The 24,255-nt window shown below is 39.4% G+C and overlaps 1 protein-coding gene across 1 annotated transcript; it reads right to left on the bottom strand.

The window, feature by feature from the left end:
- Positions 1 to 24,255, bottom strand: C7 (complement C7). The gene is made up of 18 exons (XM_071580837.1): positions 24,018 to 24,255; positions 23,674 to 23,729; positions 23,067 to 23,142; positions 21,977 to 22,118; positions 20,253 to 20,394; positions 19,308 to 19,446; positions 18,535 to 18,669; positions 17,189 to 17,432; positions 16,424 to 16,537; positions 15,836 to 16,002; positions 14,602 to 14,830; positions 13,859 to 14,030; positions 13,404 to 13,491; positions 12,040 to 12,172; positions 11,124 to 11,315; positions 8,549 to 8,645; positions 3,553 to 3,737; positions 1 to 1,685 (listed from the first exon to the last, which is right to left on the bottom strand). The coding sequence occupies exons 1-18, from the start codon at positions 24,021 to 24,023 to the stop codon at positions 1,498 to 1,500; spliced, it is 2,505 nt and encodes an 834-aa protein (XP_071436938.1). The 5' UTR covers positions 24,024 to 24,255; the 3' UTR covers positions 1 to 1,497.

Raw genomic sequence — 24,255 nt, 5'->3', positions numbered from 1 at the left:
GCCATTTAAATTTATTTGGATTTTATTCCACCTCTTTTCATCTATATACTATTCACAAAAATTTATTATTTGCTCAAAACCCAAAACAAAACAAAAAACCAAACCAAAACCAAAAACTAACGTTGCTTTTCAGACAGCATAAAAGTCAGGAGGTCCTTTCACTTAGTGTGGTGGCAATCTTCCCCTCCAACATAGCTGCCCCCATAAGAGAGAGTATCCAAGGCAAAGCATGCTGCTCCTGTTCAGGCTTATTCCTTATTGCTGGCATCTCAGAAAACAAATCTTTTCCAGCTGAGTGTTGGGATTATGCAAGGAAGCTACTGGTAGAAACATGACAACCAGGAGATGTTTCACCTTACTATGTCATTCAAAGCGGGAAAAAAATCCAGTGCTTTAAAAGCATGCATGTTTCTTGCTGATAGTACTGCACTTGCCTAAACACCCACTTGCTACCCAGCCCTTTGTCCTTGTTTGCATCTTTGAATGGTCAGAAGGGATGGCACTGCCAGCACAGATCCATGAATGGACTTGTAACATGTAAGCAAAGATATCATTGTCTGACTACACCAGGGAGCATGCTTAGCTGTGTAAGGAAAGAGTGTAAGGGCCTTCTTTTATTCAGGAACAGTCTTTGAAGATTGTCCAAAGGTATTTCCAAGGGGATTGCATATGGAATGTCTCCATTGCTGTGAATATATGTTTTCCCTAGTAGCTGCCTTTAAGAAAGTTTTGCTGTGGTGTAAGGCCTCTTTGTAAGGAAACTGCTCTTGGCACAAACATAAATGCATATGATAATTGTCACTGAGTTACCTGTGCCCCATGTAGCTTGTGATGATAATAATGATAATGCAAAATGGTGATTTTTCATGAAGTGGTTCTCTGTATGAGAAGCTGCAAGCATAGATATATTCTCATTACTTTAAGGTGGCTTTACTATTAATGCACACTTTTTTGACCTTCAAACCCATCAGGCTCAACTACAGGTTTGGTGCGGTGCATACTGTTTGCTCAACTGAACAACACATAGTAGGAATGAACTACTTCACTAAAAGAGAAGAATCTTACCTCCTGCTCTGTAAAGCTTAGTCCGTATGTTTTGCTGATTTAGATCTACTCAGTGCAAGCATATGTGTGGCTTTAAAAAAAACATATTTACAATGTCAGACATAGTAATCCATACCTGTAATAGCTATTTTGGCAATTGCACTTCACTAATATTTTTTTAATTCTGATAGAAACGTGCAATAATGCTGCCAGTGCTAAGGCTGGTGCCTAAGCAAGAGCTTTGTTGTGAGCAGTGCTGACAAGTACATCTCTGTCTAATGAAAAGCCTCAGGCCTTGACTTAGAGCTGACCAGATGCACAGTCTCATCAGCAGCAGTGGATTTCACAGAAGAGCTTAGATTTGGCAGAGCAAGGTTCAAAGTATGTCCTGCCCAAGAGTTGACACATTTTGACATATCCCCTGGCAATAAGTGAAATAAACTGTAACATATCTTATTTAGTCTGCACGTTGCAGGGTCTTATGCTGACAAGGGTGACAGTCTCCCCCCGGCATCTGAGCAGCCCAACCTCGCACTCGGTCATGGTCTGACGGGCAGTAGAGCCGCCCACTTCAGCACAGACCTGGATGCCTCCGTCCTCACAGAGACTTTCTTCATCACAAACACAGCTGTTGGATTGCACTAAAAAAAAGCACGGAGGAAAAATACTCAGGATAACATCCAAGGCACCAAAACACCAAAACAGATTAAAATGATTCCAGCAAAACTGTAGGACTGACAGAAATCTTCTGGAGGTTGCTCAGCCCAAGAAAGACAGGGATCAGCTGGGACAGGTTCAGAGGAAGACACAAAAATGATCAGAGGGCTGGAGCAGCTCTCCTGTGGAGACAAGCTGAGAGAGCTGGAGTTGTTCAGCCTGGAGAAGAGAAGGCTCTGGGGAGACCTTATAGCACTTTCCAGTACCTAAAGGGGGTTTGTAAAAAAGATAGGGACAGACCTATTTGTAGGGCCTGCAATAGTAGGTCAAGGTGGTTTTAACCTGAAAGAAGGCATATTCAGAGTAGATATTAGGTAGAATTTTTTTAGGATGAGGGTAGTGAAACTCTGGATCAGGTTCACCAGAAAGATGGTGAATGCCCTATCCCTAGAAACATTCAGGGTCAGGTTGGACCGAACTCTGAAAAACGTGGTCTAGTTGAAGATTTTATGGCTGATTGCAGGGGGATTGGACTGGATGGTGTTTACAACTAGATGGTCCCTTCCAGCCCAATGCTTTCTATGATTCTGTGATTCTTTCCCTAACCTAATTCCCTAATTCCCTAATAATTTCAGTAACATTAGCTGATACTCAGGTTTTGTGGCAAAACTAGAAGTGGAATCACTAGTGTACTGTTGGGGCTTTCCCTGTTTGGAGAGGCTGATCATGCTTGTGGGAAAAAATTGCTCAAGGTGCCCCAAAGACTTCTCAGTACTTATTCATACATTTACTACTTCAGAGGTCAGATAACATGTAAGATGAGAGATCTGTCCTTGGACACTAACAAAGTGGTCATGCAAACTCTTACAACTACTATCGTTATTTTCATACAGACAGTTTCACTAAAATCAAAGGATTTACTCCTGTAAATAAATGTGTGTAGCTGTATCAGTGATAATCACGTACGATTTTACCTGACATTTATTTTTCATAATGGTGTCTGTTTTCATGTTGTATGCTTCCTAGGGTTTTTTTCTCAGTGTTTGTCTCTGCTGAAGCTCCACCCAGTTTTGATTACTATTTTTGTCTGTTCAACACTTTTAGACAAAATAGATGAACTCCTAATCAGTAATCCTTTTTATTTTCACATTATGAGAATAACTGTGCCTCTAGCTTGGGTAATTCTTTCCTCCTGTTTCCACTCCTGGCAACCCTCCATTAAATGCGGTGTAGTTTACGATACTCAGGAAAAATCTATCAGGGAATTTGAAAACTTCTTCTGCAGGTTACAAATGACAGGAACGACTTCCTGTGAGGGAAGAGACCTCACCTTTGATCACTATATGAGAAAATGGGGATAGTCAGTGAAGCACAAACAGTAGTTGGCTTTCCTGGCTACTACGCAATAAGACATTTAAACCCTTGCCACAAGATACTGCTGGAGAAAGTGCCTGGCAAATTTCCAGAAAGGTTTGCCTATTTCTATGGGTAGTAAGGACTTACATAGGAAGAACAATGAAAAACAGTAGGGCAAGGGTTTCACCCAAAACTTTCAGTGAACCAATAAAGTTGATTTACTTAACAGGGACCAGGAATAAGCTTTTCCTGCAGATAGTGCATTTTATTAAAATATTCTGTGGGGTTTTCTTTTGCATGGTAGGAGATTCCTCCATGTTTGGAAAACAAACACTGGGCTCAAGGGTTGAACCAGCGTAGCTGTGTCTAGTGCTTCTGGGAGGGACTGGAGATGCCATAACAGGATAGACCAACTGTTAATGGGATAAAGATTTTTTTATTGGTGATATGAAAAATGTTGCTTATAATTGTGAAGAATCTCTTAGAATCTCTTACCATTGCATTTTTCCCATGAACGACATGATCCACAGTGTATTTCAGCTGCCTGGGGTATTTTGCAGTTTTCTTCATTAGCAGGAGAGTATTTTCTGCCTGCGCACTCCAATGCATGCATCTTGCAAACAGTTAAAACTATGTTTCTACTTGTTCTTTGATCTGTAGCACAGGTGTCCAGGGAAGGACTGCAAACAAAAGCAGGGATTGCACTATTTAAATATGCTTTATCTTGGCACCTCCTAAACAAAGCTAAGGGAGTGGAAAATATACAGAGCCCCTGTTCATTGAAGTAACTCCTAAGACTGAAGCCAGGAACCCAAGACACAGACATGTAAACAACCCAGACTTCTTCCTTTTCCATGCTGCACTTTAGCAGAGTCAAAATCTGTCCCATGTGAAGTACAGGGATATTACTATTTGCCAGTGACTTCAGCAGCAGTGAGAGAGAGAGACTTCAGTTTAAAATACTTCAGCTCTCAATTATTCTTCAATTTATGACATATGCATGAACACAAGTAAATACACATTTTCATGCATATAATGATATATATGAACAACACATATATTAAAATATCTTGCAACTATTTCTTAATTTTAAGACAATAGAATATCCTGAAAGATCTATGCTGTCCTTTAAAACACTCAGCTTTTACTACATAAAATCTTATGATCCACCATCAATGGCCATTGATATTTTTTGAAATACACATGCATCTCCACAAAAATTTTATGAAAAATATTTGTCCAGGAAACTTGCTTGTTTATGTCTTGATATGTAGATAGTAATCTAACCCCCAAAAAATGAGAGTGTAAAAGTGAAAACAGCAATTCTTGGACAACCTAAAACAGTGTTTGGTTTGGGGAAGTTGTCATAATTTGTGCATTATGATCTGAGTGTAGGAGGGGAGGAAAAAACCCTCCCATTACATCTGCATTTTAATCTCAAACCCCAAGCTCCTCCACTTGTTCTCAATGCAATCAAGGACATCTGTGTTGAGTGAGCAAAGAGCAACTATCTGGAGCAGAGAATGCCTATGCTCTGCTGGATGCACTTTACAGCCATGGGTAAGGTGCTGCACAGGCTACCAGAGAGTAGATTGATAGTCCTGGTAGATGGAGAGCTTTGGAATTCAGCCCTGAAGATTTCCAGCACACAAACAATCTCACAGAAACTTTTAGTGTTTTACATGTTGGTTCTGAAGGCCAACCTCAGCTAAGCAGGTGTTTGGTGAGCTGTAGTGGCTGCTGAGGTTCAGACAAATAGCTATACTGAGCTTCATAAGGCTGACTGAAGGGGAGGGTAACTCCCTGTGAAAGTAGCTTGTTGGATGAGGGGAAAAAGAATTTGGAAGATGGAGGCCAGTTAAGAAAGTCTTGACTCAAACTTTGCTCACTTACTTGTCAAATAATGTTTTTCCTTTCCTGTCCCCTGCCCCTCCCCCCATTTTCCACCCCCCACCCCCCCAAAGTAGCAAGTGGTTTTTGATCTATAAATAAGACACTAAGGAAAAGTGTCTTCTGCAAGCTTTTGGAATGGTTCTTTGAAAGATGGTTTTGAAGTCTCTTAAAAGAGCAGCCTTTACAGAAATCTTAAACTACTTGTAACGTAGTGGATTTTTACGATATTTAAAATATGGCAAGAAGTTCACTCACAGAGCACCTACCTGTGTGACGAAATACGTTATTAATTATATTATATCTCCCACTTAAGTTAGCATCGTCATCTGCTAAGTGTCCCTTAACTGCTGTGCTTAGTCAAAATACCAGCCACAATATCCCTAGTAAAGTTTGTTGCATGGATTTTCCTTCATTCATTTTGTTACCATAATGAATGAGGTTAACCCTCTTATTCTGAGGCACTATGAGAGGACAGCTCAAGGAATACGTAGCACCAAGCAGCTGATAAAGGAAGCAGGTGCATATTTATGCATTATATGGTTTGCTTATCTGGCTGCACAGCCTTTGAGTTAGTGGAGCATTGATTTTTGTGGCAGTTATCTTTACAGATAGAGGTATAAAAAAACCTCCACCTTTAAATTTGGAAGAACAAATTGTGTTCCAAGGAAAGCAACTAATCTGTAAGTAAGTTGATTATTATATTTACAATTGTTCAAACACCTTCTTTCCTTGCCTGAGGCGATAAATCTCAATATCTGAGGCTCAAGGTCAAATTCTTGTACACAAGGCAGCCTCATCTACCTGAAAATATTAAGATCAGACATTTGCACTAATCTGTCTGCTTTGCACCACTTTAGCAACACCCAAAAGAGGAAAGGGAGGTGATTTAACCAGCTGTTGAAGTTGGAATCCAGGAATACATGGACCATGTTGCCAAGCTCTTGCTACTGTAGAATGCCTCAAACTGTCTTAAGAGTGCTTTCAATATTTGCTATAGCTGGTCAGCCAGGAGAAAGCCACTGGAAATCAACAGGTTCAGCTGCCTAAGAAAAAGGATGGAGAATCCGCATGCAGAAGGGAAATTAATAATTTGCACTTATTGCTGAGAAAGGGTATATCCCAGGGCTGGGAGCATCACAGAAGTGCAATAAAAAATAGTACAGAGAAGGAATAATCCTTGTGAAAAGTGAATGTGAGAAATGCAATACTTTTTGCTTGAAAATGAAGGTTAGGATAAGAAAAATATTTTACTAATATTTTATATCGTGAGAAATTAAATTATATCAGTAAGACCACAATTATCTTCTCTCCTTTTCACCTACAATGACAGAAAGGAAACTTTCAGTGAAACAAAAAATTCATCATGCTGCAAATGATACTAACTTCTTAAAACTATACTCAAGGCCCTAAGTTTTAATATACCACAGGCCAAGAACTCTCAGGAGAGACATAGATGCTATGCAAATAAATTTGGAGGAAAAAAGAGGGGAAAATACTTAAAAAGTTTCAAATCTCATGTTTCATTTTGGAGATAATTTTTAGCTACTGGAGGCTGAGGTTCCATCTGTATTAACTCACCAACTGTTCTCTGACCCTTCGTTGTGCTAGGGACAATTCACACAGAGTTGCAGGTGTCCATACTCTCTCTGCGCCCAGAAGGTCAGAAATGCATCAGACCAGAATGGTCTCTGACTCAGTAACTCCTGTGCTGTGCCTGGGAATTACGCAGGAATTGGCTCTTGCTGCTTTAGCATTTTAACCATTCTGGTGTCAGAAATTGTTCCCTTGCTCTAACTGACAAGAATAGGTGTAACATAAGGCACCATATCACAAGATGCAAATTTACCCCTCACCAGCCTGTTCTGGCCTTCCTGTGCTGCCCTGGGCAGTCTCTTGGAAACTGAAAGGATGGAGGACAGGTCTGAAGCCATGATGTACCTGAGTTCCCACATGAACTCTTCTTGTTCCCAGCTCCCTTCAGAGAAGAGGCTATTGTTGAAAGTCACAGCCACAGCAAAGGAAATTAATTCTGCTCTCTGAGGAAGGACCAAGACCTGCTTACATGCCTTACTCCTACAGCTTTAACAGGCTGGAAGATTAGTCTGCTTTGACAGCTGAAGATTTGTCATTAGATGTGTTATTTCAAGACAGTGAAAAGATGGCATCAGGTAACAGGAATGACTGTTATATATCCTCTTGCCATTTTGAACATAATTGTGAAAAACAGAAAAAAAAGTAGTAGATTAATTATAAATGAAGCTTCAGTGAATAAATAAATGTAATTCATTTAACTTCCAAGGTTACTGTGACTCTTCCCATGGCTTTCCCTAGCATTATGACTCCCTTCATATTCTGTCTAACTAACCTCAACACATCCATAAAACAGAGAAGAGTTGTTGCCTTGTTAAAATAAGTCTTGACAGAAAAAGAGCAGGACCAGATTATTTAAAATGTTTAAGTGTTGAAGGATAGGGATAGAGTTAGATAGCAGAGTTATTACAAACCTGTCACTTTCTTTGCATGAAAGGCCATGGTCTCAGACCATAGGGAACTGCCCAGTGGATCTGCCTCTGAACTAAGCTCCTCAATTATAATATGTTCAAAGAGTGCTAACTTTGGCTTAAAATCCGAGTGATCACACAGGGCACTCGTGGTCTATGTGGCTGATGAAAAGTACACATGGCCCACTGAAAGTTCTGCTATCTTGAAATCACTTGAGGTGACATCAAAGTTTCTTCCTCCTACTACACATGGATAAGAAATTTCATCTGTTATCCTGAAGCTTCCAAACTGCTCAGCTCCTGCTGTCACACAAACGTGGCCAGCTTTCATACCTAGAGCTCACATCATCTGTGTTGATTTTATAGAAGACATCATCCAGTCTATGCAAACCAGCCCAGATGTTGCAGTGCTGAGGTCTTTGGCATGTCAGGCCATCAGTGCGAGGTGGCCTCAGCTGTCTTCTTGTTACTCTGGTTTGGTTCTGGTACTTCCATGTTTAGCAAAGAATTGAGAGAGTTATTAATTTCCTTATATTATTTCTTCTGCATTGCTTATTGCAGAATACAGGCTAGATCAAACAGGAAACAATAAACTCTGCTCTGCAAGTTATGAGGTCAGGTGAGGTGACATGATTGGTAAATGCTGCTGTGTAAATGTGAGATGAAATTAGATTACTGTGCCTTTCACAACCCCCCCCCCCCCCCCCAGTCTCTCATCAGGGAAAAGAAATATGATTTATTTCATTAGGCTTATAGATTTGATGTTTGTGTCCCAAGGACCTTTGTTTTAACTTTTACTCAATCTTCTAAATCTTGAAAAGATAATTTTATCTTTTTCCACCTGTTTCAGAGATAAAGTGAAATTTTGCCTTCATCTTCTGTCATCCTACCAAATTGCATCACTACTAAAGCCCACTGACAGTTCTGACAAGGCAGGTAAGTGAATAACAGGACACTGATTGAGCTGTAAAGCAAAATACAATGCCTCCTTTGCATATGAATAAAGTTTTCTCCTCTGTTATGAAGTGAAGACTCAAGCAAGGTAATTGGTCTTGAATAAAATGAGAATATAATTGCCAGATTGAGCCTGAACTTACCCACACTCATAGGGCATTTTGCACACACATTGCAACTGATACACCTTCTCCCATGGCTGACATTTGGGCTCTGTCACCTCAGGTTTCACAGTGGGAACTGAAATAGAAGAATACAAACAGTGATATTAAGGGTCAGGTAAACAAGGACTACACAAGGTCTACTCTGAAATTATCAGTTGAGTTTAAAAGGTACTGAATTATACAATCATGATATAAAGTCACATTCTGCATGTTTATTAGAGGTATCTACTGCATGGAAAGAATAAACACTATAAAAAAGATTTGATACACTTTGCAGAGTTACTGTGCTGTAATTTATCTATGGGTCATGAGTCAGATGGAAAGAGACAGGTACTATATTCAAGCTTAAACATGCATCTCATTTCTGCAGCAGCTATTTGTTTCTGCTAAATTTAGCACTGCCGAATCATAGCTGGGAATGGCTTTGTCATAAGGCTCAGAGTTCCTGACTTCACTGTTGCCACTAGAAAACGTAAGGCCTCAAAGTCTCATGTAGAAATGTGAGTATCTGTACACTGATGGGAATGAAAACTACAAGTTCCATCATTAGTCTTCAGTTTGTACTAACTTTAAATATAAAAACAATAATAATTCTTGGGGAATTTTCATCATTGCAGATATTCCATTCTTTAAGCACAAAGTGGTACTCCAGACTTTGCTAAACACTTCTCTGGAGGTTTCTGTAACAAGTAACAGCAACACTTTGCTAAATCCATATGGACACAGTCTCTGAGGATGTTTTATCCTGATTTATGTTTTAGATTATGTGTCTGTTAGGATGAAATTGTAGTACTCCAGCATGTTTCTTCCTTCCTTAAAAAAAAACAAAACCAAAAAACCTCCCTTACACAGATTAAGACTGGCTAAGCAAAATAGATGGAGAGAACCACAGAAGAAGAAGAAAAAAAAGTTGCAGTGTATTGCAATACAGACAGCAGGCATAGCCCTGTCTTCCATTTGTTGTCCTTTTTTAAAAAAACTTCTGTACTAATATAGTGCTCCCATACAGTGAGGCACAAGCAGGGTTTATAAAGATGGAAGCATTTGAAACTTTCTAACTATTGTGGGAATTTGAGAACATGATGCAACAAAAAACTGAACCAAACCAAAACCCAACCCAACCCAAAATAAAAAGAACCCCAACAACAAATTAAAATCACTGAGACTAAGCATAAGTAACTGGCAACAGCACTTCAGCATTGTTGCTTTGGCACTTTAGCAGCAGTGAGTCACTTACATGATGGCTCAGCTTCACGAATGAAGATTTGGGAAGAGCTCCCTCCACATGGGTGTGCCCTTCCAGCCTGTACAGTGGATTTTTTAGGTGAGGCACAGCATGCGCAGAACTGGCCCCACCCTTGAACTTCTCAGGTCCATCTGCCACGGCCGAGTGAGCTTGGACAGTGACAGTGAAGTCCTCGGGACTAGAACCTGCAGCCCCTGGTATTCCCAGGAGGTCTCCCATCCAAGTATTAACCAGGGCTGACCCTGCTGAGCTTCCAAGATCTGACAGAATCGAGCATCAGGGTGGCATTTAACTGCCTGAGTCACTTACATACAGCCACACTATTCCTTCTGAAATCCCTACACTTCCTGTGAATGTGGTTATGACATGGTGGCAGGTAACGTACACCAAAAATCTCACAGGACTGTTGTTTTTCAAGGTCTAAGCGTGACTGTCACCTTCCTCTTCCTGTACCTGAGGCAACCTCAGGTAGCAGCTGGCTCACAAGGAGAGGACAGACGAGAAGTTTTGGAGACATGCCTACTCTTCTACAGTAGTGGCTGTCGTCCCCAGTCAGTGATCTCCCCAGGTGTACAGGAACATATGGAACCTCAGGTGAAGTTCTGACTGGCTTGAAGGAGCAACCTGCTTGGGTGCCTCTGTGTCACTGATCAGCATGATAGCAGTGCTCAAGAGAAATCCTTGTAAGTTTTCCATAGCTGGAAAAGATGACTTAAAGAGAGCTTCTAAATGCTATAGCCCCATTTCTGCCAGTGCCTGCCCATATCACCATGAACTTCAACACAATTTTCCCACTGATTGCAGTTTCTGGAGATTTACTTCATATCAGCTGTATGACTGTCAGATGAGCAAAAGGAGTCACCCAGCTGTGTCCATCTCTGCCACGGGAGGCTGTGGTGCACTGAACAGCTTCCAATAGGAAAATTCTATCTCTAAGGTGTGGGTCATATAGTGATTGTGTTATACAAGATGGTGGAAAGTGAATTATACTTGGGTGTCAGAATAGATAGCATACATTCCAGGCAAACTCTTAAATTATTGCTAGTGACAATACATGATAACAATAGAGAAGTGGTAAGCAAAAAGCCATAAGGAAACCTCACATGAAGTGCCTTAAGGCATCTTGTTTGAACAGAGCACAGAAAACACACACTCATGCTTTCTGTGCTTCCAGCTGGTGATATAAGTGTGGCTTCTCTATCACTATATCACCAATAGCTCTGCCTATATCTTAACTCATCTTTATAAGGCATGATTGCTCCAGCAAAGAAACTCCTGCATTGTACTTGGAGGACAGAAATGGCTTACCTGGTCTCTTGCACTGAATAGTCTTCATGTCAGGAGACCACTTGAGACTGGGCTCACACAAAATGGAGCGTGCTCCTTCCAAATGCATGCCATATGGGCAAGACAGGGTTATTCTCTCACCAATCTCATACACAGCTTTCCATGGCTCTCCTTGTAAACCCCCCTCCAGGTCTGGCAGGAGACAAGCGGTTTCTATGGATTGAAGCATTGGAGAAAGCCACAGTGAATCACTGGATTGCATAAAGTTGTCATGCATTTTATCTTCTCATAAATTCCTTAACAAATTGAATGCTGAGATTAGCTGATTTTCCTGCAGAAATATATCAATCATGTTTGTGCAGGGTATTAACTCATCACACCTGACAAACATGCAATACTAAGGACATAATGGCAGTATCTTCTACTGCCTGCAAGTGCAGCCCAGCTTTATGGCATTTTAGGACTCGTGTTTCTATTGAGGGTTCATACTAGGGAGTAACATCCTAGTAGAGAAAGGTCATGTACTGATACACAAAGAGAAGGCACTTAAACAGTGTGTACTAGCATTTCTGGGCAATCAGTCCTTCTTGGAAGGATGCTGCTGAAATGCAGTGCTGAAAATTCCCATGGTTCTTGCATACAGCCATAGGACCAAAGTAAGCAATTAACTGTTCCCAGAGGAAGTAATTCCTGGATTGGAATTTAGTTTCCATCACTTCCAACCTTAAAAACACACTTTATGGATGTGCTTCTCATTCACTATTACAATATCTGGATTCGTAATAATAATCCATTTTGATGTGACTGAAGCCAGGGAGCTGGGAAATGAGGGTGTGTGTTTTCCCCCCTGTTGTTGATGGAAAGCAGATGTTCTGAGATGTTTCACTGGAATTCAGAAATGGAATTGTATTTCAAAACAAGAATCAGTTAGACATACCCTGGCAATATCTATATCCAACTTGCCACTGTAAACTACTGCCACACTTAGCAACAGGATCACCAACAAGAGAATATCCATGTCTGCAAGCATAAACAATGCTTTTCCCAACAGGATACAAGTTTTCAGCATTCTGAAAGAAAACAAACAGGTTAAATTTTAAATATACTATATAAGAACTCGCCACAGTATTGAACTCCCTTTGATTCTGGGATGCAGTAACTGAGGACAATGAGAATTATTAATGCTACTCTACAATGCACTGATGAGAGCATCTGGAATACTGGGTGTAATCCTGGTTATCAATGGTCAGTAAATATGATCAAAAGCAGTATGGAACAGCACTCTCCTGACTCCTGATGGTATATAAACTGACTGCAAATATGGCTGTTTCAAGCATCAGCAGGGCAAGATAAGATCTTGGAAAAGCCTTGGCTGGGGGTAGATCAGTGGAGAGTATATGGCTTGCTAATTTTTAGGATGGCATGTTATCAGCTTTCTAAAGGTTAATATGATGGACTTAAAGACAGGTTTTCTCTCATTTTATATCCCAATATCTTCTAAGGAGAGATCTTATGAAAAATCGAGACTACTCCATGAGTGGCAGGTTTTACCTTTAGTTTGTGAACCAAAAATATCAAGTGGGAGACAACTATTGATTACAAAAAAATAAATTAAAATCACTAGCAAAAGAGGGAGTACAAAATTTTGGACCTTGCCTCAGTTTGCAGTTGTGTAGAGGCAACTAATGGATTTTGAACTAATCCTTTTATCTATTTATCAAGTGAGGAGAATTCTGACAGTCTGATAACATGGAGAAGGCATAATCCATTCCTCCAAGGGAGGAATTTACTCTCCTTTGTTAAACAGGCCCGTTACAGTGAGCCACGTACCTTGCCAGATCACAGTTTCACAGGAACAAGAAAGTGGAATGGTGAGTTACAGAGTGAAGATTCCTAAAATCTGTTTATAATTTCCTTGTGGACTTGCTGGATGACCATGGACAGTTGATTTTCTGTGAATTTTTGCTCTAATTTCCTGTGATTTTATATGTATACCCTGTGGCTTAAATTTTTTTAATAAATATATAGGGTAAAGAAAAAGTAGATGACTTTTCTCTGTAGGTACTATGGTTCAGAAAAGCAAAGATTTTGTTCTGGTTTTGGGGGTGGGCCTTTTTTAGTTTTGTTTTATTTTTAGCATGAAGTTTTGGATATTGTTATGTAAATATGTGAAAAATGCTGCATGAGCTACTATGTAGTAGGTCTGATATTAAGCTTACCAAGAAAAATACTAATTTGGAAGTAAACATCTGTATTAACTGTAGTAGAGACATTGCAGATAGGGCAGTAGAAATAACTTACTTGAACAAATCCATTTTGCAAGGGAGGAGGTGGTGAACAGAATTCTGTAGGAGTTGTGGATAAATCAAAACAGTGTGGTTCAATCAAGCTATGAAGCAAACAAAAGTACAATTTAGTTTAAATTTAGTCTTTCCTTTCAAAATGCTATACTTCTCAGTGAAGCCCATTTTCAAGACAATTATGCATACATTTTCATCACAATTATATTTAAATCAGGCACTGCCAGGCTATCCAAGAGAGTGATAAATAGAATGCTGTCAAGTTTACTGGTTTTTACCCCATTTTCTAGTCTTACCTTGTATTGAATTCACAGCTTTTGAATTTCATTTTCTTTCAATTTAAGTATGAAAGCTCAGTAAGTGATCTTTTCCCTGAATTCAATAGCTTACGTACCCTTCCAAAATAAAGTTTTAAATCTTTGTGAAGCTGTGCTCCAGACGTTTTTTATCGCTTACCGAAGATGCTGCAACTCTTCATCATCACATGGTCTGCTTTCACTCTGCTCTCCTATGCAGACCTTACCACCCCCACGCGGTGAGGGGTTGTTGCAGCTTCGACTCCTTGATTTCCTTCCCCCTGAACAAGGACTCCAGGAAGACCAGCAGCTCCAGTGTCCATCAACAACACCTATGTAACATTTGGAAATATTTCACATTAAATCACTCTCTTTAAACCACTCCCTCTTTAAAGCACTCTCTGTGAGTGGTTTGAAGGCACAGGCTGTTCAAAACTAGTGATGGCCCCATCTGTGCCCTTATAGAGAATTCCAGATGGCAATGATCTAATATTCCATCTTGCCCCAATGTGCCTTTTAGATAATAATTCCAGAGGCTGTATATTGTCAGTGTCTGAGTGAACATAATAACAGCTATTGGCTACAACAAAATAAAAAATTATAATGCAAATATTTCTAAAGTTATTGATACTCATTAATTTAGGATATGTACCTACTTATAGATGGTTACATTGAGCAGTTAGTATTGTTCATTGTATTTAACTCTAATAATAAAACCAGCTCTTTGGTAAGTGCTGTTTACACAAAGACTCAGGCCTGACGTGGACCTCCCCATGCTGTGAGTCTGCAGTCATGTCTGACCCAAGCAGTCACGGTACAGGTGTGCAGTGGGACAGACAGACTCTGAAGCAGGAGGGCACACTTTGCCACTTTTGAACTCTCACAAGTTTAAAGAGTGCTGACCTGGCTGATCTTGCACGAGAGTTCCCAGCTCACAAGCTGCTCCAAAGGTGTAAGGCTTGCAGTAACACACACACTGTGTTCCTTCCACAGCTGGTTCACCACCATTCTGGCAGGGCTGACATCTGCAGGGATGATTTTCAGCCATATATTCTTCAATGGCTTGTTTTAGGTAATGCCTTTTGACTGAGGAGCAGGGCACTTCCTTTACCAGCTCATATAATGGTGTTAGCTACACACAACAGAGAAATATGTATATTAACTAGTTATGAATGGGATATAAGGATTTATAGGCATGTAAAATAATTTGTGACATATGCTCCTGCACATGGGAGTTAGCACATTACATGCTTTAATTTGCTAATTAGCCAAAATCTTATGTTAGTATTTAATATTAGCCATTTTCTGAAAAGTTAGCTCTGTGTAACAGCATCCTTTAAAGCTGTTGGTAGATCAGTCATATTTAAACATATTTGATCTATGAGGATATGGTTCAGATAAAAGTGTAACACAGACCACCAGCATACAGCAACCTGAATTCTCACCCAGCTCTTCCTGACATAAAAAGGCTGGACATTTAAACAATCCACTATAGTATTTCATTGAACAGTGATCAAAGGTAACAATAATTGAAAACATTTTGCATTTCCATTGTTTATTTCATGATATTATGTGCTTTTACGTTTAGCTGAACACTTCCTAACAGAAATACTTTGGGTTTATATCATTCTTCGCTATGTGAGCAGTTCCCAGAAAGGCTGTAAGCAAGGCAGCAGTGAACATGGCCACACCCAGCTCTGAAGTGTGTGACTCACAGAATCTCTAATTATGCTAAATTTCTGTATGCAGAGTGAAAGAGGAGTGATAAAGTGGATATGCAGAAGTTGGCAACTGAAGTGGAAGTCATACAGACCTGCCAATATGCACTTCAAGAAAGGGGTTATCTCAAATGTGGGCTTTCTACTCCTAACTCTCTACTCCTAACCAGAACTCAGCTGAAGTCACTGAAGGCTGGTAAGATTATAGATATTGACTTGCAAGTGGCTTTATATTTGTAATGCAGTTGATCATGTTATCTTCATGGCATTTGCTTCCTAAGAACATTCCATTTTTACAAAGAGATCTGAAAACAAGATGAATGTAGACCACAGACTGATTAATCACCAGCTGTAGCTTAATAATCTTCCTCTCGAAGTGGCCCCATCTGCTCACCTCTGCTTCAGGGAAATATCCTTACCTTTTTATTAATTACTCTGGGATAGTCTGTCACTGATGCAGCCCACAGGGTGTATCTTTGACTGTTTCCAGCAGGATCATTCAGGTCTAGATAACTAAGGCCAGCAACAGCACCTGGGCTTCCTCCTTCTATGTAAGGGTCTCCTTTAATCTTATTGCCACTGCTTCCTGTAGATTCAGGTTATGACATACAGAAAATATCAGCATTGCTATATTTACTAATGAAAACAGAAACAATATACATAAAAACTATGCTAGGAAGTAGTGAAAAGACTGACTAGTGCAGTTCAACCACTTGTGCCTCAATCAAGAGATCCTACATTGATAATACATGAGAAGTATCTGTTTTTGCAAGTGTCTTGGCAGCCTTGACTTAGGGTGTCCAGAAAAGTGTGGTTTTTGGGAAAGCATCAGCAATAACTCATGAGCATTGGAAAGCCTTTTAAACCAAGTACTTGGTGTCTGAGTTCAGCACATTAAGACAGAAATCAAGAAAGTTGTCAACACCTGCTGCTCATTTTGAGAGCTATTTAGGATGACAAGAAAAATGAATACATGACAACTGTATGAGTCACCACTGAACATTTACCTGAAGAAGTCTGTAGCAGTTCATGCAGTTTGGAGCATTCCACTTTCTTCTTTTTCACAATGAATGCATTCCAGCCTGACGTGGTACACTTATACAAGTCTGTTATGGTGATACCTGCAGATAATTCACCCATTAACAACACTGTACACAGAAAGTGTGTTGGATTAATTTCCGAGTTTCACAGTGGTTAATGAGGTCATGAAGTACTATGCCTAAATTAGAAGGCAACTCACTAGCCTGTGTGTGCTGTGGGAAGATCCACATGTAGCTAACGCCTGTGAATGGAGGCTGAGAGATGGCGGTGTATTTGGGAAAAGGTTACAGTTTCATTTATTTTCCCAGCAGTCCCTTATCCTACGGCAGGGTTATACACTGATAACCATCACAGCTGTCTCTCTGGTATTTGCTCTGTTTGTAGTTTATTTTGCTTGACACAGTTTTACCCAATCTTCATCTCCAAGTAACTTTCAAACTTTAACATGGTTTGAAATTCATATTGGCACTAGAATTCAAGTTTATCCTGATGAGGTCCTCAGCCAGCTATCAGAATTTTGCTACTGAGAGTGCTGCAGACATGGATCTAGAAATAACTGTTCTGGTAAGAGCACATTTTTTTAGTCTTCCTTCTTTTGCCCATGAAGAGAACATGGTGACCTGTAGAAGTCTCTTACCCCATTTTAGATATTAGCTAGGAAAATAGAAAAATAAACTTTTATTCTTGATTATTGACTTTGTTTCCTGCAACAAATACTCTAGGTACTCTACCTTCTGCTTTCATTTTGTCAGTATCCATATAAAAAATAACTTCATAATGTCCTCCTAGAGATCCAGAGTGAAAGAAATGAGTCCCAAAATGCTCAATAAGTCTTCGGTATGCGCTGTACTCGTAGACGACTGGGAGGTTGAACAATTCCTTCCAGAAAGATTCCGTAAGAGTGAGAAAGTCTGGGCGGTTGTTTATAAACTGAGCAACTTCCACACTGTTCTCAACAACCATCAGCTGCTTACTCTGGGAGACGGAAAACACGTCAGTCATGCTCTGTGTTACCATCACGGTGACTCCTACCAGCCAGGTGGCATGTAAATTCAGTTAGCTACTAACCCACAGCTTTAAAGAGCTGTCAGATATGTCTAACCAACTCAGTGAATGCAAAAAAACCACTATGAAGTCAAGAAATATTGTTGAACCTTTATTTATAATTGCTGCAATATCTTTTCCTCCTGTGTACTTGAAAACTAGCATAAGGACATATAAGAAAGGAAAATATCACTCTTCAAAGTTAATGGTAGCTTCCAAAACCCAAAGCTTGACAGTAGGATGTTAAGCTTTGTCTGAAAGCAGGTCAGAGGCAATAGAGAGGTGTCCTTTGCAGCCTGTTTTGTCTAGGTAATGTTTTTTTGTAAGGGGCTCTAGCCATTTTGAGGATGCTGTTGAATTATAAAATCCTATATGCCTGTACAATATTGTTAAATTCCGACTCTGAAAGTTTCTTTTGAAGTTTGTTAGGCTGAATCTCAAAATATGTCATTGTTAGTGTCTGCTTGGGGGCCACAAAAGGCACAATTTGTTACTTGATTTTATTTGCTGTAACATAGAGGTTATAATTCATCATTGAGAGCTACTCTAGAATTATTTATCTAATGCTCCTTTTTAAATAAGATAAAGACATTAGCATTGTGACCTCCTGGCTGGGCTGTTAAAGAAAACAAGGTATCTCTCTTAATGGAGTGCTACTAATAGCAAATGCATTATAAAGTAAATTAACATTAATAACAGAATTATTTCAATTTTTTTGCTCAAGTTACTGACCAAATACAAACAACAGTAACAAAAAAAAGACAATAAATCACTAGATAAAATAGAAAAGATGAATCAATTATGTGAGGAAGCCAAAAGAAGGCAAAGATTTTCTCCCTCACCTAGTGAGAAAAACAGCTAGTAAATAAATAAATTACTAATAAATAGGTTTTACAGGATATTTACTGTCATGCCCTTTGTGCCAAAAATGTCTGGATAAAATAAATATTCGTATCTCACTATAAAAAGACATGACAAAAATAATGAAAATGTTTATGTCAAATACTAAGCCACAGGGACAACTTATACATACCTTTTGCAGACTATTTTGCAGATTTTTATTCTGTGAATAAGCGTGACTATTTGAGTTTTCGTAGCCCTCTGTGCGTTTCATATAAGACCAGGTGCTGTTGAAAAACTCATAACTGAAATCATTCTGGATTTTAACCTAGAAGGTGAAAGAAAGACATCTATATGAAGAGCTTCATGTAGGATTATAATTATAATTTATAGATAACAGCAAGTCCTTATTGATGCAAAAAAAGCTGGTGCATTCTCTAGGCGGAATCCATTTCAGATTTTATAAGTACTGAACGCTATTGGAAAGCATTCATTTGTATGTATATACTTATATAAATATGAATATTAAGTATTTACATTATGAAATAAAGCACAATAAGGATTGTTTGGCATGCTTTTGATAAATGTGAGACAAACAATCTCTGAGACAGTGACTTCAAACAGTGTCTCAAAGGTGTCTGAAAAGGCCTTGCACTTCACCCCCAAAAGATCTCTTAGGGTGATTCAAGACACTACTTATACTAAGGAGCTGTTTTTACATTCAATCTAACTGTGATAAATTCAGAAATCACTTTCAAGGAATTAATCTTTTTTCTTTTTCCTTTTGTTTTAGCAAGATATACACCAATTTGTATTTCGAAATAATGAGCAACTGCAGAGAGTGAACAGGTGTTGCTGAGGTGTGTTTAGGGAAATACACCTGCCAAGGACCTCTGCAAGTTTTGCATCGTTCTCCCAGTTTTAATCACGACTGTAAACAAAAAGCTGTGCTTAATGGTAACATACCTGGAAAGAATATGCAAGAGCACTTTCACTTAGCCTGTAGTATTCTCTCCTATCACCGCTAAAGATCTTTCTGCATTGGCCTCCAAAGCTTTTTGTATGAATAACTCTGCCCTTAGTTTCATCAGTAATAACATCAAAACTATGAGAAGAAAAAATATAAAAGGTCATTAAAACAGAGAGGCAAAAACTGTAGAGCCATTACAACTGAATGATGCATCTGCAAATTAAGATCATAAGCTTATTTACCCAAGAAAATGGGTTATTGCCTAACAGACTTCTGTCCATGCAGAACTGCAGTATTCAGAGCATGTTGCAGTAGTGAAAGTAAAATGTTAGTCTTGATTTGTCAACAAAAATGAACAGATTTCATTACCTCTTAACATTAGACATTAGTATCTATCTCAACTGATTTTAAGTTTTATTGTTTGAGCAAGTACTGCAACACAGTAGCAACAGGGCTTTCATTCCAAGATGTGGGTGTTTTTATTATATCTGAAGTATATACTGCATAACAAGTGATACAATACTACCAAAAGAAACTTCATTTTGCTAGGTTGCAGGTGGGATGTAAAAACAGAAATCTGTATGGATCTAGAGTACTAAATACAACAGCAATGAATAAAAAGAACGATGATTGCTTGATCATTTTTTCCATGATGAAGATCATGTGTTATTAGTTCAAATTTAACTTTCTATCTTAAAAGCTGTTCTTCAGTAACAGGAATGAAACACTAAAAGCTTCATTCTGTGCTTCAAATCAAAGGACCTGTACCTCCTGGCTGCACTGAGCCACCGGCCTGATGGAGGCAGTTGTACTGAATACTTTTGCATATGGGACATTTTACCAGCAGCGCAGGAAATCCCTCTGTACACCCAGAGCCTGTAATACATCAAAATATAAGTGCATTTGGCACCGGTAATACTGAGCCTGGCACAGAACATTACCCTGCTCCTGTAAGTTCGGAATTCGGAGGTGTTTTGTCAATATCACATACAGTTTTCTTCTCTTCACATCGATCTTCATCTGCACCATCTTCCTCACAGTCCTGATCACCATTGCACACAAGAGATCTGCTAATGCACTGACCTGAATCAGAACAAAAATGCATGGGGAAAGAAGTGTTTGTTAGTTTAAAAATAGATCACATAGAATCGAAGCAGAAGCCCTATTTATCTATTACATTAATCAGCATATTCACTCCCAGGATGAACAGTCTGTGCCCACAAGGACTTGCGAAAAAAAACAGTAAATGTAGACATAAATAAATACTGTATAGCATACTTGAGGGAACCACAGCCATTCTAGGCTTATGACATATTAATAAAACAGTTGGCTTCCAGATTTATTTCCTAAGCTCTCACCCTTTGACACAATCCCTTATAATTAACTGTAATTATCTCTCTGGTAGCACTAAAATATGTTTATCATAGTCCTCTGTGATAAATGTCTGCCTACTGAGATAATGTGATCTTCTGTGAAGGTAATGGAAGTTGCTTGGATACAATGACTGTTCCACAGAGCATTTTTTTCCAGGTGTGTCTCGGTTTGAGGGGAAAAAACCCAAAATGTTCACCCACAAGCAGGGGAGGGGGCCTCCTCCACGATAATCACACCACTCTTTATCAAATTTAAGAAAAGGAATTTTAATACAAGAAGGATAACATATATATATATATATATATATATATATATATATATATATATGTAAACAGACTAGTGCAACCCACTTCCTCAACACCACAAGAGAAAGAAAAAAAAACCCAAAACAACAACAAAACCCAGCAGGTTTTCCTCCGGGAGGAAAGGTTATACTTAAGTGTCAATGTCACAGCCCGTCTGGCTGCAGAGTGAGTTTCAGTCCCTCTCCAGCGAGACAGACGAGCAGTGAGCTTTCAGATGGACTCAGTCTCTTCCCCCTGTGTTCCCCGTCCAAGAAGCAGAAAAGTACGAGCAACCAGAAGCAAATCCAAGGCAAGCAGCAGCAGCAGCGCGGCCCGAAAAGCAGTCAGGGGTAGGCAGCAGCAGCCGCCGCGTGGCCAGAAAAGCAGTCCGGGTACAGCGGCAGCGAGACAGCCAGGAAAGCCCCAGCAGTAACCAGCAGGGCAGCCTGCCGCCTCGGAGCCCCCACTCCCGCGTTCCGCCGAGCCAAGACTGGGAAGAAAATCCAAAAAAAACCCCAAAAGAGACAAACCTGCCCCTACCCAAGTGATCAACAGTTAACTGCTTCTTTTGTTAACCGCTGGCCTGGGCAGTTAAGTGGCAGGGGAGAGAATTTACATAATAATCCCAAACTACAACAAGGTGATTTCCAAGATCCCTGGATATAGACTAGAACAGCTTCAAACAACCACATCTCTAACGTTGCATTCCTTAAGTACCTTCTCTTAATAAAAAAAACCTGTTCTCTGGGGCAAATGAGTAAGGCAGAATGAATTAAAGATGGTAACAGGGCTACAGTGTATTATCTGCAATGCTCTGCAATACTCCAAATGAAATTAAAAACATGCATAGTTAAGGCTGGAGACAAAGAAAACATCTACATAAATCAAATTCATCTGTAGATCAAGAGTGCTGCAAAGACCTTGCCCATTTACTGAAGTTCAAAGATAACAAGTTTATCTTCTTAACTTCTTGACCAGAAAATGGTGAAAAACACCTTGGATGGTACCTGAGAAACACCTGAACCGATCACCACAGCCATCCTCTGTTGGGCATCCCCTTGTGGGGGTGCAAGGTCTTGTTTCAAAGGCATCCCCAGAGCAGGGGTTTCCCCCATACTGTCCATAAACTGCTACTGTCCGTCTCCGAATCTAAATGCAAATTGAGAGGTCTTAACAAAATCCATCTGGAAAGCGGGAATAGTTTGTTAGTGTCAAGACATGCTGCCACACTGCTGCTGTAAGGAAATGAGACATTCACTACTTTTTCCTGAGAAAAACCACACCTGGTATTACCATAATACGATGAAAAACTCTCAAGTTAATAGAAAGACAACTCTTTTATCTATAAGGTCTTTAGACTGATACATAAAATTCGCTTGGTTTGTTCAGAAATCTAGTATGTAACTGAAGACAAGTAAAAACTGCTGAGAAATTTCTTGCTTCTTTTTACATTCTTAATAAGGCTAATCATGCCTGATACAAATTTGTTATTAAAGCTTTTCAATGTAAACAATACCATTAAGGAAGACAGTAAAATCTAACATCAAGTGGGCTACTCTTTGTTTCTAAAAAGAGCAAGTACTGTCTCATGGCACATATTTAATTTTGACTAATCCCTACTTAATTGATGCAACATCAAAGTGGATGAAAAGGATATTCAAAAGCAACCATCCTTCACTTTAATAGAGTTCCAGTGTAAAAATCATCATCTTATTTTCATCAAGAGTAACACTTTGCAATGAAGTTTTATTTCGTTGAGATGCAGCACTAATGAAAAATCGGTGGAATTGGTACAAACCAGCATTAGGGGCGGAATGTCTGTGTTTACCAAACAGTTCAGTAGAGCTTTCTGAAACTATCACCAAAATAAAAAGAGCACAAATTATTTTACAGCATGAACATCATAGCTTTGAAAGAGAACATACTGGGGACAGAGTGAGGATCTATCTTTTGAAGAATTCTTTGCTCTTCAGCCTTCTCATTTTTCTGGAACTTTTTTGTGACAACTCATTTGGTGTTTTAAAGATACAGTGGCTCCTTAACTTCTGGGAATAAAAGAATATGTCATGAGTACAGAAAAGATGTGTCCATCTATACCTGTTTTAGAGTACAGCCATTGCACTCGGACCAAGGGCCAAAAGAATTCCAGCGGCAGTGGACTCGAGGAGAAGGGCTGCTCCAGTAGGTTTTTTTGCATTAAAAAAAAAAAAGAAGAAAAGAAGGAAGACAGGAAAATCATCAGTAATTCCCATCCATAAGCATGAGTGCAAAACTTTCCTAAACAGTAAAGCAGATCTTCAATAACAATTAGGATTATGATCAGGTTCTCTATAAAACCACTTGGATTTGCTTTTCATGTGTAAGAATGAAATCAGTCTCAACCTGGGTATTCTGATAACTAAAAAGAAGAAATTAGACACATTCGCATCACATAAAGATCAGGAACGACTGTGTGCAACTATAATACAAGTTTCAAAGAGCAGCTTCACATTGCAAATCAGGGAGAGGGCAGCCTTCATCTGGAGATGGGCAGGAAGCTGACAGAGGCTGTGTGCCACTGATGGCTGTGGCAGCACTGATGCCAAACAGTGTGTATTTCTGCCAGGAAATGCATCTGAAGACCCCTTTAAGCCCTGCCTCACTTTATGCATCTTAATTATATGTGCTTAGCCTCCAGCATGTAGGTTATTAAATAAATATTCACCTGGAAAAAATGGGAAAGAAGCTTGAAATTTCCAGCAACAGAAAAATCCCCAGCACCTGAAAAAAGAGAAGTAAAAGCAAACTTATTTTGCTTTTCTCCTTTTTCCTCACTGTTTTAGTTCATGCAGCTGTTCAAGGTTTCTGCAGTCTTTACACCAAGCAGCTTAAGAAATTAGGGAGAATCTCACACTGATTTTCTCAGCTGTGCAGGCTTTTGTTTTTTAATTTTCTTCTTTCTTGTAGTGTTGTCCAATTACTTTTTCAGCTAAATATTTCTCCATATAAAATCATATTTCATTGCACTTGACATATTCACTTTTCAAATTAAGTAAGCAGTTGTCTTACCTTCATGTTAGATGAAATACTGAGATACACAGCAATTACCAGGGAAAATGCACTTCCAGCATTTTCAATTCAGCAGCCAAAAGTCAGTCAGTCTGTCTGCTGCTGTTCATCTCTTCTCACTCTGCCTTGCTATTCTGCTTTTCTTTCCCTAAGAGGGCTTAATATTGCCAAAGAATTTTAACCTTCGCCCATCTAGTCCTCCCTAGGGACACAGTCTGCTTTGGGAGCTGCTCAGTGT

Source organism: Pithys albifrons, chromosome Z (assembly GCF_047495875.1).
Source record: "Pithys albifrons albifrons isolate INPA30051 chromosome Z, PitAlb_v1, whole genome shotgun sequence".
NCBI classification, from domain to species: Eukaryota; Metazoa; Chordata; class Aves; order Passeriformes; family Thamnophilidae; genus Pithys; species Pithys albifrons.
This window is presented reverse-complemented; position numbering and strand designations above follow the sequence as displayed.